The sequence below is a fragment of the Petaurus breviceps genome, unplaced genomic scaffold, assembly GCF_028583685.1.
Source record: "Petaurus breviceps papuanus isolate PSGF00001 unplaced genomic scaffold, PetGlider_PUasm1.0 90692, whole genome shotgun sequence".
Lineage (NCBI taxonomy): Eukaryota > Metazoa > Chordata > Mammalia > Diprotodontia > Petauridae > Petaurus > Petaurus breviceps.
This window is the reverse complement of record NW_027187313.1, coordinates 6,997,149-7,016,496: the sequence shown is the minus strand read 5'-3', so window position 1 is coordinate 7,016,496 and position 19,348 is coordinate 6,997,149. Positions and strand designations below refer to the sequence as shown.

At 35.8% G+C, this 19,348-nt stretch overlaps 1 protein-coding gene across 5 annotated transcripts in view; it reads left to right on the top strand.

Moving 5' to 3' along the window:
• Positions 1-19,348, top strand: part of RABGAP1L (RAB GTPase activating protein 1 like) — a 694,415-nt gene that overhangs the window by 400,446 nt on the left and 274,621 nt on the right. For all 5 annotated transcript variants that reach the window (XM_069065530.1, XM_069065529.1, XM_069065528.1 and 2 more), the window contains one exon: positions 10,718-10,792. In XM_069065530.1, the coding sequence (XP_068921631.1) occupies positions 10,718-10,792 (75 nt within the window). The remainder of the gene's footprint in view (positions 1-10,717; positions 10,793-19,348) is intronic.

Sequence of the window (19,348 nt, the reverse complement as noted above, 5' to 3'; positions counted from 1 at the left end):
TATTTCTGTTTCCAAGTTGATTTTATTTGTATGGCCCTTTTAGTCCTCAGGATGCCTCTTTATACCTTCTCTCTTCACTCTCTTCCTCATCCTCCTACCTCCACACTTCTCAGAAGGGAGGTTGGGCAGGAACTGTGCTTCTAGAGTATCTCTTTACAGCCCTAAGGGTTGCTTTATTAAAGTAACTAAACACATGGAGTTTCCCATGAGTCATTTGGGTTTTTCTCTTTTGTAAAATGGATGTCAGATCTTAAGAAGTTAGTGAGCATTTTGAGAGCCATATGTGCCTAGGTCACATGACCCTTAACCTCTCTAGTCGTCGTCATTCTTCAGCTACAAATAAAAGTGTTTGAACGTGTTATCTCTAAGAACATTTCTGGTTTTCATGTTCAGGGATTTTGTGTAAAATTATCATACAGTACAAGGAAGCGTGGCTATGTGAAATCACCTTGTTCTTGTTGATTGCATGGAACAGCTTCCCCTTCTCTCCAGCTATCCAGACCTCCCCTCCTAGCTCACTTCCTTCCACTACTCTCTCTCTAAGAAGCCACCTGCTCCCTCCTGCCCCCTCACCTTCACTTGATAAAATCACAAGCTTCCTTCAGAGCACATTCAGGTGTCCCCTGCCCTCTGTGAAGCCTTTGCTGAACCTTTCCTAATTAATTTTTCTTTCTCTCTTAAAATGATAGTATATCACTTCAGGTATGCTTTGTATTTATTTATATATGTGTAATTTGGCTCCTCCCCTGTCACATGTAAGCTTCTTGAGGGCAGGGACTTTTCATCCCTGCCCTGTTATCCTCAGTGCCTAGCACAGTGACTTCTTTTGGGAGAAACCCAACATTTGTATTAATTCTGTATGTAATGTTGTGCTATGTTGCTTCATGTAGGTCACCATGAGGTCAGAGGTCATGTCTGACTATTACATTAGAATGTACATACATTTCAAATGTTATCTCCATGTGACCAGGGCTTTTTCTTCCATATGTTTCATAACATGTTAAGGGCACGATTGAAATTATGTGTTCTGGGCCATAAATTCTGTATTAGGAAAGTGGATCCCCATTAACAGGGTTTACTTTTGATAGGTAACTATCAGCAACAGTCTATAAATTATCTTGAAGATGTAGTTTTCTGTTTGTTATAAGATTTAAAAAAAAGAATACTTTAGCTCCCTTTTATATTGTCAAGAGCTTTTTCCTTAGTGTTATATAAAGGGAAGCATACGTCTAGGAATTCTGCCAACTCTATTAGATAAGAAAATCACTTTGTAAGTGAATATTTGTGAGCACGTCTAACCTTCTGCATTTGTCTTCTCAAGTGTTTAGATTATTCCATGTCAATGGATCTATTTTTAGAGGCTACATCAGGTCCCTTGTTTTTACAAGCATACAGGATAAGTTTAATAACCTTTTTTTTTTTTTTTTCAAATAAAGCTTTTGTTCCCTGGTGAATATTTGCTGGTGGGGCTATCATCTTTTCCTCTCTTTATTTTGGATGTCTCCTGGGCTTAGATAGGAATTTCTCCCTACATTAAATGATGAAAAGAAGTTATATCCTTTTCTCTAAATGAATTAGATTCTTTTTTTTTTTTTACTACAGGTAGTAAAGGTCCTATTCTCAGAAAGGAGATGAACCTTAGAATTTAAATACTGGGTCAGACACCATCCTCTGTGTGTGTATGTATACACACACACACACACACACACACACGGCTTATTATTAGGTCTCTGACAGCTGATTCCAAGTGATATCTGGCAGGAAGGTTATAGTATCCCCCTCACTCCTCCTTCTGTCTTCAAAAGGTTAACATGGAGACTGCTTCTTTTTGGCTTTGAAGTATACTTTTCTTTAGTGAAGTTCTCCAATATTTCCTTCATTCATTGCAAAAGTTTCTATTTAAAGGCAGCATTATATAGTAGAATGAGTATTGCATTCATAATCAGGAGATATCTGGGTTCCCTACAACCTATACTATTTACTAGATGCATAACCACAGACAATTTGTTTAACCTCTCTAAGTCTCAGTTTCCTTATCTGTAAAATGGAACTAACAGTATCTCTAATACCTATCTCACAAGTATAGTAGGAATCACTAAGACTCTTTTTTAAAGCAATTGTAAAAATTTGAGTATATGTGTAGCTAGCAAGGAGGGGACTGGTAGATAAACAGAACCATTAGGTCTTTGCAACAGTCCTGCTATTTTCCTTCCTAAATAATAACTGGCTTTTCCATCTGCCATGAACTGAAAATAAACATGAATTCTCTTTTATGTGTTGGGTCCCAATTAGAGTGTGAGCTTCTTGAAAGCAATGACTGTCTCACTTTTCTATTTGTATCCATCATTGTTAGCAGAGTGCTTGACATGTAGTAAGCACTTAATACTGTTCCATTCCGTAGAGCACTAGTTCTTAACCTGGGTCTGTGAACTTGTTTAAAATAAATTTTGATGAATATATTTCAATATAATGTTTTTCTTTAGTACTTTATTTTTAGGCACTTAAAAACTATATTCTAAGAAAGGGTTCCTCGGCTTCACCAGACTGAGAAAAAGGGATCCATGACACAAAAAAGATGAAGAACTTTGTATCTAAAAAAGAAAGTGATCACAGAAACTGAGCATGGCTTTGTCTAGAACAGATAGATCATGCCATATTCTCATTTCCTTCTTAAAAAGGAGGGTTCATATAGTGAGAGAAACTATATCTGGAAATGCTTATGGTGTGACAACGAAAAGTATCAATAAGGCATTTTTAAAAAAGAAAAAGTAGCATGCTAGCTAAGAATTGGGATTAGTTTTCTAAGAAATTTGTATCATTGCTGAAGGTTTTCTCTCAGTGAAGCAAATGTCTCCCAGTAATCATAAAGTTACTTTCAGTTTTCTTTGCAATGTTGAGAAGCAGAACGGGGTCCTGCCTGAGGGTTCCTCTCTTCTTCCTCCCCAACACATATATTTTTCCCATCTGAACACATGCCATTCCCCAAAATATGCCACTCTTTCTTTTTCTCTTTCTACCTTCTCTGTCATTGCTATTTCTGTGCCCCCTGATTGTTGCTACTTTTCTTTATTCCTCACCCAACACAAACTCTCTGGTGTTTGACCTTTTCCATTATCCTCTTTTCATATTTCCATCCACCCTTGATTTCCATTGCAAAGAATTCAAAAGGCAATGAATGTCCTCACATTTCTGATCTCAGTATTGTGCTCTGTTGCTTCTATTGGAAATGCACAATCCATTGATAAGATACATGAATGGGGCCAAATCATAGTCTATACTGAAGGCAAAGTATTTTTCTTGGCAGTTCATTTCCCAGCTAATTTATCTCATGAGACCACTTAAAACTGGTTTTACAATCAGACTTTACCATACAGATATTAAACAGTGATATTTCTCTTATCCATGTACTCTGCAGTCTAGTGACATGGAGCCTTCTTGCTGTTCTTAATACATGACATTCCATCTCCCTGCTTTAAACATTTTCATCAACTTTTTCCTATGCCTGGAAATTTCTCCTTCCTCTTTTCCACCTTCTGGCTTCCTTCAAGTTTCAGCTAACTGGCTTCCTTCAAGTTTCAGCTAACGTCCCACCTTTTGCAAAAAGCCTTTCCTGGTTCTCTTTAATTTTTATTCTTCCCCCCTGAGATTTTCTCCAGTTTATCCTGTATCAGATGCAGGTAAGAGTCAGGAAGAATTGAGTTCCTATCGAGCCTCAGACCCTTCCTAGCTGTGTGGCTCTGGGCAAATCACTTATATTCTGTCTGCCTCAGCTTTTGCAGTTGCACAATGGGGATGATAAATAATAGTGTTAGTTTGTTTGTTGTGAAGATCAAATGAGATAATATTTATACAGCCTGCCTTCCTTCCTTTCATGAAGGCTCTAGATTCTTGAAACAGCAATATAGAAACACTGTAGTATAACTTTAGCATCATTGGGTTTTTTCTGGCATTGACGTGGGTGCCTGAAAAGCTAGTTTCCCCCATGACTAAATTTTATGAAGCTTTCTTTATTGACTTAAAATTGAACAAAAGTGACTTGTTAAGCATGATGATTTTTGATGAAGGGAAATTGAGTGCCACAGATATAAAGGAGTTTTAAAAAGTGTCTTCCTTTCATTTATTTTGTCCTTAGCTTTGACTTTATTATAGGGAGCTCCATGGTGAAAAACCTCTATTTACCAATGCAGATGATCAGTGTTTTGTACATTATAGTCTTTGAGAGCTGCCTGGTGAAGGAGGGGGGTTACTAAGTAATTTGTACAGGATTACACAGTCACTCATATGAGTCAGAGGAGGGACTTTTGAACTTAGGTCATCCTGACTGAGGCTAGATCTCTCAGCACATATGCCATGCTCTTTCTAAAACTCATTAAAAGTCATTGCAGTTATAAAAAGCACAATGAAGAATGTCAGACTATTTTTATATTCATTTTCTCCTGCAGGAGCTATGTCTTAGGTAAATGTTAAAGCCAACACAATTAAACTTTACCCATGTCCTGTGTTTTAAGGTCTAAGTTTGTCTAGTCAATGTATAAATGGATCATACTTTTTAATATATCATATCAGACCCCCCACCCCAGTCCTGGCTCAGAAAATATAGGATGTTTGTTCTGTTTATAATGGTTCTATTTATCTACCAGTCCCCTACCAGATCCCAGAATACCAAACTCTCCCTGACCAGCATGTCCTACCTGCTCAGCATGTTTCCCAATTCTCTCTCCCCCATCCACCTTTCCTTCTGATTCAAATACCAAACTTTTGTTTGTTTGGGTAAGGATAACTTCCTGTCTTTGAAAGACAACCAAGTTCATCATAATGTAGCATGACTTCTTTTACAAATAGTCTTCAGCTGTGGGGGCAAGCCTAATGAACAACCTAAGAACCAAAACTCTTAAAAGAGCTAAAAGTCATTTGTAAGCTTACTCCCAGTTTTTCTCCCAGGGAGCTATCCGGAGTGCTGGACTGCTTCAGTTTGAGCCTTTCTTGGTTGTAAATGGAACAAAGCTCTTCATCTCTGGTTGTACTGAACCTCGCTCTTCCAGACTTCTTTTAGCTCTAATACTTGGTAACTCTCCTTGGCCATGTTCCAGGACAGTATCCTAGTTCTCAGGTCTTCTCTTCCCACATTCTATATCCTTCCGGCCCTCCTTTTTCCTCCACTATGCTGTGTATGTGTGTGTGTGCACGTGCGCGTGAACTTCTCAATTGGTATAACTCTAATAACTCTTCTTTTTCTTCCTTTTTTTTAAAGCTGCTTAGTAGAGCATAGATGTGTCCAGGGGTCAGATTTTAATCTAATGGTTTATTTGTTTAACTAATGGCTCATGTCCTTATTAATGACTCTTAGCAAATCAAATTTGCATTTGTTGAGCCTGACTAGGGATAAATCATGCTTGTATTTATTCTTTGGTTCAAAGCCTGCTGTTGAAGTCCCTTTTAAATATTCTTTCAATTTGTTCTTGAATCAGAAAGGATACTCTTCTGAGAAGAGTAAAAAATAAAAAAAAAAAAGAAGGCTGACTCTCCAATACCATATTGTGTGTTAATATATTGTACTGCTTCATATTTGTTATGCCATTGATTGAGTTAATATATTGTAAAAATGCTAATTGTGTTTAGCATATTTGTTTAGATTTGGGGAAGTAAATGGTCTAATTTTGAAGTCCTGTATTTATTTGTAATTCTGTACATGAGAGTTCTATTACCCATTTTAAAAAAAGTATCACTAGCTTTTTGGTATTTAGAAAATGTCAAAAGATTTAAATGAACAAGTAAGTGTGTGTTCTGTGTCTACCCAAATAAATAGCAGATACAGTTCTCATTATGAAGGAGCTTAAATTCTACTAGGGGAGACAATAGACATAGGGGCATGGTGATACAGGGTAGGAGCACTTTGGTCAGGAAAGTTATAGAGATACTGCTCTTTACAGGAACAGAGTTGATTTGATCATGATTCCAAAACTGGAGGGAATGATGTTTACTGTAGTAGACATCAACATGTGGGGACTCATGATTATTAACTGAAGTAGAAAGAAGTGAGAATGGCAAAACAGAGGCAGATTGATGAAAAATAAACAGGTTGGTAGATTTATTTAGGAACAGACCATATAGACCTTTTGAGATGAAGCAGTCCAAAATTGATTGGTATAAATCTGTTTTAAAATATCTAGTCACATACTGTAATAAATCTCATTTCAGGTAGATTTCAGTAGTTACTGACATGGAAGGAAATGTGCCCCCAGAGTCATAAAATCAACAGAAGCTGGATATCACAAAGAAACAAATTAGAAGCAAAGGGAAGCAATAGGAAGAAAGAAAAAAATTATCTAATTTCATAGAAATTAACTAGCCTGTGAGACAACTGCATCTGAAATGTCACATCTATATCTACCTCTATCTGTATCTGTATCTATATCTATTCATAGATCCCTTTATTTGAGACTTTCCTAATGTCCTCATTTGACTTTATTATTCATAAACCCACAGCATTTATATCTGAAATTACAACAGTAATAATAACTTGAATTTATATAGTACCTACTGTGTGCCAGGCACTATGCTAAATGCTTTACAAATATTATCTCACTTGATATTTATAATAATGCTAGAGGGTAGGTGCTGTTATGATGCCCATTTTACAATTGAGGAAACTGAGGCAAATGGAACAAAATCATTCAGCTAATAAGTTTCTGAGGCCAAATTTGAACTCAGGTCTACCTGACTCCTGACCCAGTGCTCTATTCATCATACTACCTAACTACTTGTAAATAGGAACAGATGCACATGGACAATATTATATATACTTGGTGAACACAATTGTTTTGCCTCATTTCATTTCAACCTTTAAAATAACTTACTGTAGTAATTAAAATCTCTATACCTTTCGGTCAGTTCTGTCACTGGGAAGGAATGATCTGTTGTTGAATATAATTTGCAAAATTTTGACTGTTTTCTTTCTCATATTTTCAGCAAGAATATACTCAATATATCATTGTCATAAGAATTTTGTCACTGTGAGAAAGTAATCATTTGGGTCAGTAGATGCTGATGTCCCCTCTCTCACCTATTTTTGGTTAATAGTGCTGCTCTTAGTGTTTTCCTCATCATTTGTTATATTCCCTTCTATTAGATTAATTAAAAATAAGGTTTTTTCCCCCTAGGTATTCAAAACTATGTTACCTCAAACTTGGATTTCTCTTGTGTTCATTTGGTCTTATTCAACCACTTTTCCTAATTCCATCTTGGACTGTTTCCTCATGTAGCGCCTCAGGTGCAAAGGTATTAGAATGAGGCTGTCTCTCATCATTGTTTAGTAGTAATTGATAAGAAAAGAAATCATAGAAATGCTACAAAATCTGTTGCCTTTTCTAGAAGTTTGTGAACAAGCTTTGGACAGATTCATTTTGTCTTTCATTGCTTTTAGAGTGTAATTTTGAGACTGCCTATCAGATATGAAAGTCTAGCATTAATATAACTAATGCCATACTTCTTTTGACCAGAAATAGACAATGTATGTAATTGCTTCTTTAAAAGAAAAAAAAAAGCCCACATGCCTGGACTGACATTAAGACCATATATCATCATAGAGGAGGATGTTTATCCTCCCATTTTGTAATTAATTCCCAAAGAATAGAAGACCTCTGTGATTTTCAAAGCATTGTGCTGGGACATTTTTCTCTTGATTTAAAAAATGAATAAAGCTTGCAAACTGTAAGTCATTGTGCTTTGATTCCTGTAAAACATTTGTGAATACATTATTTAATACTAAAATTCTTAACCTGGGGTCTGTGAACTTTTTCTTTTGAAAATTATATTTGAATATAATTGTTTCCTTTGTAATCCTACGCATTTTATTTCACATTTTTAAAAGTATTATTCTGAGAATGGATCCATAGGCTTCACCACAGTGCCAGAAGGGTCTGTGACCATTTTCTAATGGTTAAGAACCCACAATTTAAAAGATGACTCGTGTACATCTAGAAAAGGAGATGGTAATCACTAACAGCTAGCATGATCTTATCAAGAACAAATCATGGCAGACTATGCTCATGTCCTTATTAAGCAAGGTTACGAGGGCTGGTGGGTATAGTTTACCTGGATTTAAGCCAAGCACTTGACAAATCTCTCAAGCTATTTTTATAGATAAGAAAGAGAAATGTATAATAATTCAGAGGTGTCAAACTTGATACCTTTGCAGCCTCTACTTGATGAAAATGCATTATCTAATATTTGGTAATAAGTAGCTCCTCCCCTAAGACCAAATAAAAAGAGAATTCTCAAATCCTTTTACTTCTGGAGGTTAACCAGGAAACTGGAGAGAAACTAGAGAGCTTCTCACTATCCTTTAATCTGCTCTGTCCTCTTAACCCTCACTGTTCCAGTTGTGTGTGATGAGATTTAAGCTTAGCAATACTGAACGTCAAATACTTAAGGGGATAATGATCATTATGGCCCTGGTTATGTTATACGGTGGTGGCTGTTAAAGTAGAACTATTTGTGACTCTCAGTATGGTAAAGTCTGGTTTAACTGAATTTCCCTTTGATAATAATAGCTACTGAAAAATGGTGGAGAAAGGCCACCATTTGAAGAAGACCACAGGATCTTCTATTATCCCTATTGTAGTACTGAGAAAGGTTCTATACCAGTCCATTTGATTGGGACCACATCAGCCAGGGTCATCTCTTGGTGACTTGGTTATAATTTATTATCATGGCTATTAGCAGATATTATATTATTACTCCTAATGTTGCAGTAGAGAGAATTATGCTAGTTTAAAAAGATTCCATTTCATAAAAAAATGACATATAGAAACGTAATATGTAGTGTTTTTAGAAAATCTGACATGAACTTAAAATGTGTAATTTGGGGTAGTATTCTGTTTTAAAAAATAGATAATTCTGAACGAGTTGCCATTCTTTATTTTGTTTTGATTAGCCTACTATAAATAATCACAAAATCCTAGAAATGTTCCAGCTTACTTTAAAAACACAACCTGAGAACCACAGATGTTTAGGGAGAATGATTTTTTTTTTTTGGAAAATTAGGAATCAATTAAGCATGTAATTTAAATTAATTTCTGTTGACTGAGAAGACAAATAGGTGATGCTTAAGCTACATTAATTTTATGACAGTTAGGTGCCTTCAGCATAAGATAACAAATCTCATTTTTTTTTAACCATTTTGCTATGTACCAAGTGTCCTACAGGCTTATTAGAGTGTCCTTTGTTCAAAGTACCCTTGATGGTGTATGCACATAGAATATGATATTACTGACTACCATATTGGATGGTTGTGGTGGCTTTAGAAGGTTTCTTGTGGTATTCTGGTGGTGCAGATTTGTTCTTGGATAGTAGGAGGATCCATTCTAATTCTAAAGTCACTTTGAGGTGATGGTGTAAGATAATGGAAAGGTTGCTAAATTTGGAGCCAATAGACCTGTGTTAAACCATGACTGCTATTTACTATCTGTATGATCTTATTAAGGCACTTAACAAACTTTTGGCACCTTGGTTTTTTTAATCTTTGAAATGAGGGTGACGGATTCTGTGACCACTGAGGTCTCTTGCAGTTTTAAATATAGAGTGTTTCAAAAGTCTTAGTGAAGTTTTAAGCTTTTTTTTTCTTTTTGGAGGTCAATTGGGGTTAAGTAACTTGCCTGAGGTCACATGGCTAGTAAATGTTAAGTGTCTGAGACCGGATTTGAACTCAGGTCCTCCTGATTCCAGGGCCACTGCTCTATTCACTGTGCCACCTAGCTATCCCAAAGTTTTAAGCTTTAATAGCTAAGTCCAATTTGGTGCAAATGATGAACCTGAAATAGGCAGGTTATTTGAATGTATACTGGATATTTGCATTGTGCTTGAACCAGTTACCATATTTTGAATAATTATAACTTCAAATAGTACAAATTCAAATACACGGGACTGTATCAGGAGATTCATTATGTGTGCTAATAGGGACCTAGTCCTAAGACTTTTGGGACACCCTATATATGATCCTGTGATGAGGCAGAGGGAAAACTACTTAAACAAGATCACTTTGGAAGGTGAGGACCCACCCCTTCTGGGAGTTTTGCTTCATTCTGTTAGTGAATCATAATTGAGCCCCAACTCCTTCTCAAGATAATAATAATGATGGTATCTGATACTTTAAGGTTTGCAGTTAATTTATAGGTCATGATCCTTATAGCAGACCTGTGAGGTAGGTCATTTAATCTCCATTTTTAGGATAAGGAAACTAAAACTTAGGTTGAATAATAGCCTTATGACATTCATACAGTAACCCTCAAATGGGTCCTAGAATTTACCAATCTGAGGGGATTGGTCCCCTCTTACAGAAGATTTTTAGGGGGTACTTTAGCTGCTTTAAATGCCCCTGAGTTCCAGTTCAGTTTTTTACATTGTGCTTTAGGGTCTAGAAGAGACTAGATCTTCCTCTCTGTTGCCTGCACCTTTAATATCATCTGAGAATAATATAGCACTTGTGATATACGTACTAGATTTGAGGGGATGGTGTAACTGGAACTGATGTTCCAATAAAAAAAAATCCTTGACCATTTGGGTGCCTTCTGGTTCTCCTTTTTCACCATTCTTCATCTCTCAGCTCCCTAAATGTTTATTTTAATGTTTCAAGGGCACAAGAAAACCTTAAACATGTCAAAATGCATCAGTAATAACAATGTTTAATTCTTCTTTCTCCCCTCTTCTCATCCCCTAGGCTTATTCTGTCTATGATGAAGATATTGGCTATTGCCAAGGACAATCTTTTCTTGCTGCCGTACTGCTGCTCCATGTAAGTAAATTATCTTGTAAAAAAAAAGTTAAACTTCTCTCAAGAACTTCAATTTTAAAATTATTTCATTCTTCCTTTCTCATTGATTGCCTGTTCCTAATAAAGATTACAAATAGAATTTTCATAATGGGACATTTTCTTATTCTAACCCATATTGCTCACACTGGAACTATTTATTAAGGGAATGAATTTTTTTTATCTGGAATTATATTTATACATTTATTTGTGTGTGTGTGTGCATGCTTGTGTGTGTGTGTATGTGTGTGTATAGAGAGACAGAGACAGAGAGAGAAAATTTTTGTAACAGTATCATTTTTAGTTGAGAAATGTATATACCACTTTCATTTCCCATTCAGTTGGCTCCAGCTATCTGTCATATCTGATTATTCTGTTAAGTCCTTAGGATCATTCATGTTTTGTCTTTTTCTAAGCTTTTTTTTGATCTGGGGATAGATCTCACATTGAGGTCCCCAGCTATTATATTTTGATTTCTATTTCTCACTTTAATATGTTTAGCATTTCCTTTGAGTACATATATTTTATACTGTTTGGGGTGTATTTTTGTAGCTTGTAGTTGTATACTTTATTTTTATCCTTTTCATCCTTCCTTTATGATCCCTCTCTGAAGCTGAAGTTTGTTTCACTTATGACTACTTCCCCCCTGACTCTGCCCTTTTAAAACTGACTCTCCTTCTCCCTGTACACGCCTGTTTCTCTGTTGAAGTATTTATGGCATTTGAGGTATTGATAGTTCTGATTGTTTTTCCCCAGTGTGTCCTTTCTTCTTGTGAAATCAGAACAGAGAGCAGTACCACCTGCTCTGCTGTGTTCTGTGTCAAGCTAATTAATATAGTTAATAAACTCCTGTAGCTTTTTGTTGCCCTGGGAGTAAATACAAAATGCTTTGTTTGGCATTCAAAACCTTTCACGACTTGGTCACCTCCTACCTTTCCACTTTTCTTACACATTACTGCCCAACACATACTCTCCTATCCAGTGACCCTGGCCTCCCTGCTATTCTACAAAAAAAAAAATACTCCATTTCTTAGCTTTAGGCATTCTCCCTAGCTGTCCCCATGCTTGTTTTTGCCTCTTAATATATCCCCAGCTCTTAGCACAGTATTTGGAATACAGTAAGTGCTTAATAAATGTTTATTGATTAAATATAATAATTGCCAATATGGACAGTCTGCAACCCTATTCTGCCCTTGTCTGCTTCTTAGGTTTATAGAAGCAGGGACAGTAAAATGTCTGTAGTACTAATTCAATCAGTAGAATTATTGGAGCCCAGTCAGCCAATGTTTCAGGATTCCAACTAGGCCTTAATAGCTACTGTAGCAGTCTTAGGGCAATGAAGCCCCTAAACTATAATTCCATTACTTTGCTATTTCTTCTCTCTCATGACATATTCAATGAATGTATTGTATTTTTAGGAGGTTATTATTTTTTAAAATAGTAACATAAACCTTTTATATTCTAAGCTTATGTTTATCCCAACTTTGGTCTTTTCCATCCTTAAAGAGGAAAAGGGAAAAGGGAAGAGAACAAGCTTTAATTAAATGCCTACTATGTGCCAGGCATTATGCCAAGCCCTTTATAAATATTATCTCATTTGACACTTGATTAGATTCTGCTATGGCAGAAGCTATCAGTCTTATTAAAATTTTACAGATGAGAAAACTGAGGCTTAAAAGGTGAAGCCATTTGCTAGTTTTCACACAACTTGTGAGTATTGGAGACAGGACTTGAATGTAGTTCTTCCTAATTCTAAGTCCACAACTTTACTAACACCATGCTTATGAGTTCAGTTTAAAGATTAAAAATGCTTCTCTGAGTAATTTGTTCAAAATCCTTGAACAGTATTTTATTAGTGTATCAGAGTCCAAATAAACATAAAACTCAAACAAAATGTTTTGTTAATTTTGTATTATATTTTTAAAAAATATAACTGCTGCATATTTACACGATACCAGCCCACCAGTGATTGAGCCATACGTGAGATGAATTTCCAACCACAGCCCCCAAAGTAAAACCTTATGCATCCTAAGCAGATAAGAAGAATGGGAAAAAATATTATCCATACATTTAAACAAATTCACAAATGAACACCAAACAAAAACTAGATATGCTCTATGTCCTCTTGTTAATCTGACACTCTTTTTTCTTAAAAAAATATAGTTATAGTCAGTTTACATGCTGTTCTGAGTCTAATGATCTTTTTATAAATGTTTTGATATTTTTTCTTCTCTATTATTTTTATGACATCCTTCTATCCCCTCATGTGAATATGCCATAGCTTGTTCTCCTATCTTCTAATTAAGGGATATAAAGATGATTCTAGGTTTTTCCATTATGAATAAAAACAGCTATAAATTTTTTATGCATATGATTAATTTAATTTTCTTGATACCTTTGAGGTAGAGTCCTAGCAATGGAATCATATGAACAATTTATTTTTTGGTTCATTGAATGTAATGTCTGATTTTGAAAGAAAAGAATAAAGGACAAACTGATGCTGTGACACCTTTCACGGTCTGTTATGCTATCAGTAAAGCAGCTTTAGTCTAGTCATTGTTTAGATGATTAGAGAAAGCATATGAGTTCTAGCTGTATTGAGGGGCCTCAGTGCCATTTGACAAAAGTCACTTCTTTCAGTCCACTTGTCATTTAGTGAGATATCCCTTTTCTTTGTGGTAAAGAGATGTGACTTCATAGTTTCCAGGTTTCAGGTCCTTTCTAGGTCCATAAAGGTTGGGCAGTTAGTTTTTTTTTCTAAGAGGAAAATCATGGGAAGACCTAGGTTTTAATGTTGGCTGTCTTATTTTACCACCTGTACTTAAGTCTTGGACAAATACTTTTCTCTTGGTGTTTTACTTTCTTCACCTACATACAATGATACAGTTAGGTTTGTCTGGGTCTCTTAACTTTTTTGTGTATCATGTGTCTCTGGGAGTCTGAAACCTATCAACTCCTTTTCAGAAAAATATTTGTAAATGCAGAAAATAAAATATGTAGGATTACAGAGTAAACCAATTAAATTGAATACAATAATCAAAATATTTTTTTTTAATTTCACAAAGCCTAAATTAAGAACCCGTGGGATAGATATGTAGTAGCTTGATTACAGCTCAAACTTTCTATTGTTCTATGATTTTTATACCTTCATTGACAGCAGCAGTTCCTTATAGAGAGAGTAGATAGTTGTAATGACCTGAAATACTAAAAAGTATTTTTGAAGTGCCTTCTGAAAAGTCAGATATTATGTCTAACATAATTTTGGCATGGTAATTTTTATAATGTTCTGCTCAGAGTTAATATCTATTATCCATATAGGGTACCTCTCTACTAAAATTAGAATGTTATATAAACTAGACTCACTCAGTTTGGAAGTTAAGTATATTCTTAAAAATTTTTTTGTCAGATATAAAAGTAGTAAAATTTGGGAAGTGATTTATATTATGTTCTGGGGGAGGGGATTGTAAAGGAGCTGCTAGTTTAAAAAAAAATTTATATAGACTATTACCTCTTTTTGCTTCTAGACCAGGGGTGAGAAACCTGTGGCCTTGAGGCCACATGTGGCCCTCTAGGTCCTCAAGTGTGGTCCTTTGACTAAGTCACAGAGCAAATCCCCTTAATAAAAGGATTTGTTCTGTAAAACTCATTGTCTTGAGACCTGTAATGTTAGTGGGATATAAGCTCTTCCCTACCTATTAATAGGCCTCATATGGAGCCCATTGAGGGAAGCTTGCTTAGGGGAGGCTTACTCCTAGGAAGGCTTTCACACCTTTTGTTAATTTCTGATTAGGCACTGAGTCATGAGGGTTGTGATGCCTTCTGACACAAGAAGAGTATATATACTCTGAAGTTAGCATTTTGCTTTGGGGGGCTCTCTCACTCATTGGAAGAGTATTCTTGTGCTTTGACCAGATGAGACTGGGTAGCTGTTAAGGAACCCCCCGGCTTTGGAAAAACCCAGATTTTCGTTCTCTTCCTGGTAACTATATTACCTTGGTCAGACAGTTGGATCTGTCTGTTGATGTGTGCTAACTTGTTGGTCTTTATTTCTCTGCTTGTATTTTCTCTCTTTTCTTTGTTTGGATTTTCTCTGAAGTTCAGGATGCTGACTTATGAATGAAATTATAAAGATTGTTGACCCCTTGATCAGCTATCTTTCCTACTAAAGCAGATCTGAGAACTTGTGCTAGCAGCCCTCCTGGGTATGCCGGTATAGTTACCATTACAAGGTTGCAGGTTCTTCACCCCTGTCCTGGACATTGTTGGCAGCACCATATTAATCATTGTCGAAGCCTGCTTTCCTTCATAATGCTGTTTTTATTTTTCTAGACCTATGTTGGTTTGTATTTTATATTCATAGCCAATGAGGGGAGAAATACACAATGAATGAGATATTTAAGACCAGTGAATGATATTAAGCTATTTACCTTTTTCCATGGAATTTGCCACTTTTAAAGATGAGTGTTACTGGGTTCAACTGACGTAGCTTCAATAAGTTAATGAACAGCCCATGAAAGTTTCCAAATGTTTTGGTGAGAGCTTTTAGCGCATGTTTATCAAATACGGCTTGGACAGTAGAAGCATTATTTATCACAGGAAAAATTGTTCATTACATGCATGATGCAGTCATACTGATTTGTAGGAAGTTTATCACTTACCACAGAGAGAGAATTTTTATGATTTGGTTACTTAGAACTCATAGGGTTACAGTCTTTCTTTGAAAAATTATTTGCATTCTCTGCTGTCTTTTATTCAACAGCTTCTACAATTAGTTATATTGTAAGTTAGTAATCAGCATGTTGACATTTGGATTTCAAATGGAATTAAATATTATTCCAAGTATACTATTGACCATCCTAGAATTTTATAAAATTCATTTGGATAAATTTTCTTCCAAGTAGATTTCAGAAAAAAATTCCTTTAAATAATATCTATTCAGTATTTTTATCGAGGATCTAAATATTTTTACCTTTGAATTAAATAAACATTTAAAATTTTTTTACTCTAATTTTTATTGGCATGAATTTAGAAGCTTCCCAGTTATTAAAAAAAATCACTACTTTTTTTGAATGAGCCTAGGAAGATTCAAAAGTTAACATGATAGCATCTCTGTGAAATGCAAATTGTTACCCAATACTTACAACTGTACAAATTTAATACTTCCAAAGAAATAAAGGACATCAGATAGGAACATGAAGAGAATTAATTTTAGAATATTTATTATTTTGGGCATGTTTTACAGGTATGCTCCTGTATACCCTCTCCTCTTGTTCAAAATAGAAATTGTAAGTTTTCGTAAAGAGATGCCAAAGACTATTTTCACCTGAGGCATACTTTATTTCACTTAGTCACTCCATCAGTCAAAAAGCATTTATTAAATACTTATTGTGTGCTTAGGACTGGTAATATAAAGAAGGTTAAAAGGTAACTCCCAAGCCCTTAAGGAGATTACATTTTAATGGGGGAGACAATATATAAATAACTACGTACATACAGGTTTTGTAGAGAAGGTGGAAAGAAAACTGAGAAGGGAGTTGCTAGGGAGTAGTGACCTACTATGTGGAAAGCATTATTCCTATGTTAGGATATGATATTATATGACATAATGCCTCAACTCAAAGAACTATTGTATAGTTCTGATTTACCTGGAAGAACTGGACAAGGTAGTGGTGTTGTTTTTGGAGGGACTTTGAAAATCAAATAAGCAGTTCTAGAAAACAAATAATGATTAATTCCAATATTACATAAATTATTCAAAAAAATAGGAAACGCAAGCATCTTATCAAACTCCTGTGAGACAAATATAATACTAATATCTGTACCTGGTAGAGATAAAGCAGAGAAAGAAACTACATACTAATATCCCTAATGAATAATTAATATCAGTGCAAAAATATGCCCTCCTCCCACTTTCCATTTCTTGCTCTTGGCACAATAATTGAGATCAATACTACTTCTTTTGGAAAGGGTATGTCAGTAAATCACTTTGTTTCTTTACATTTGTTGTCTGTCCCTTATGCCTGGAATGCAAGTTGTCTTCTTCCATACTCACAAATCTTATCCTCCTTTAATATGCAGTTCAGTGCATTATGTGCAATTCAGTGCAGTTGTATGAAGTCCTTACTGATTCTCCCTACTTGTTAATCTTCTTTTCTTTCTCAGACTTTATTTACTTTATGTTTATTTGTGTATATATTGCATTACTCTAGTCATACTGTAAATTCTCTGAAAGCTACAGTGTTTTCAGTGTGTTCACTCATGCATAATAGCCACTTAATAGTGTATATTGTTCTACTTGGAAGTCTTGAAAATAATGGTGTCCTTAAGACTTCATATATGATAAAGTTTTCTGTTATTTTTGTTGTAATTAGCTGTGCTGGTTAGCTTGATTAGATCGTATGAATGTGGTTCTGAGGTCAAGGTCATGGTCTTAATCTCTGACTGGGTCAGTTAGAATTCATCTGTTCCAAGGGTATAGCCATTGTGAGCATGTGTATATGTGAGACTATAGATGGAACAATGTAGAGATTGGCCATCGTAGCCCATCACTTAAGTAAGAAAAATAAAATACCTTACAGCGTGTACCATACAGATGTTACATTAGCCACAAGGCTACTACCAGTGCTGACACAGATAATAGTATCAAAGCAGAATAAGACATTATTATTTTATTTTAAAAGCTCACATCTCTAAAATCATAGCTGTATATGCCCCAATATACAAATTAATTATTGTACTGTATTTTCACATACAGAAGTCTCTTAAGAGATATAGTGTCTACAAGAGTTGCCTTCTGAATTGATGCTAAAATGTGATAGATCCCTAGTTTCCTGAAATTTTTAATAATGAGTAGGAAATCAGTCTGTTGCCAAGATAACCTAATTTGTCTTATTTTCTTTAGCTTGCTGTTGAACAACATACTTATTAATTATTATTATTATTATTATTATTCACCAACAGCAATAATCATAATTGAAGTCAGCATGACATAAAGTAGAGAGCTGGCCTCGGAGTCAGAATGACATGGGTTCAAGTGCCCTCCCCCCTTTCACATACTAGATTTGTGACATTGAGCTAGTCCTTCACCTCTCAGTGGTGTCAGGCAGCTCTCTAAGACTATGAATTGTTGAATGGTTAACTCAGACATCTGCATTGGTACTTGGAGTTTCTTCCTTGAAAACCCCTTGTGATTTCACAAATGAATTTGAATTTCATAGTTCTCTGAGACCCAGTGTAAAGAAAGGAAAATTACATGTGCCCAGGAGGATGTTAGATATTAGAAAGGACTTTCACGGAGAAGGTGGTATCACAATTCGGTCTAAAGAAAAGAACAGTAAATTTTTAATATGGGGGCAAGGGAATGGGAGAGGGGGGAGAATCCATGTCGGATGATACCTGAAATGGTTTTGGACAGGGGTGGGGAACCTGTGGCCTCGAGGCCATATGTGGCCTTCTAGGTCCTTGGGTTTGGCCTTTTGATTGAGTCCAAGTTTAAGGACAAATCCTTTTATTAAGAGGATTTATTCTGGGAAGTTTGAATGCAGTCAAAGGTCCTCACTTGAGGACCTAGAGGGCCACATGTAGCCTCGAGGCTGCAGGTTTCCTACCCCTGGTTTAGGACATTGCACAAAGGTAGGAAGAGACAAGATAAGAAGGAGGAATTATGGATGTTCAGTCATTTTCAGTTGTGCCCAACTCTTTGTGACCCCATTTAGGGTTTTCTTGGCAGAGATATTGGACTTTTACAGGTGAGGAACTGAGGCAGACCAGATTAGATGACTTGCCCAGGTTCACACAGCTAGTAAGTGTCTATCTAAGGCCAGATATGAACTCAGGAAGAAGAGTTTTCCAGACTCCAGACCTGGCACTCCCCATTCACTGCTGCTGTGAAGGGGCAATAGAGAGTAGTATATTTTGACTGGAACATAAACTTCAAGAAGGGATTATATAAAGTAAATGTAAGTGGAAACCAGATTATAGACGGCCTCGAAGTGCTAGGACCCAAAAAAAGGCAGAAGCAACTCCTTCCTTCAAGGTGGGCGCAGTGTAATTGAGGAGACAACGTAGAAACAACTTGGCACAAAACTAGCTCTAGACAGGATAGATTGGAAATAAATTCAAAGGGAAAGGGGATTGGAAGAGACTTGGAGAAGATGGGATTTTCAGCTGGGACCTTAAAGGAAGGATGGGAAGCAAGGGAGCAGACAGGAGGTGAGAAGAAAATTCTGGGCATAGTAGGCAGCCTGTGAAAATGCACAGGGTGTCGAAGGTTTCTCAGGTATAAGGTTAAGTTTTATGGTAGTCTAATCAATTCTAGGGGATTCAAAGCTTTGGTTTCAGGTATTGTTAATTAGTTAAACAATTCAACAATGAACATTAATTACCTGTTATGTGCTATGCCCTTTTAAAAATCACTATTTATTTGCTTCTCTTTTTTCCCCCCAAGAGAACATAAGCTTCTTAAGGGCAGGAATTATTTTCATTTTTTATTTGTATCCCTAGTATGTCACACAGTACCTGGCACACAGTAGGTATTTTAAT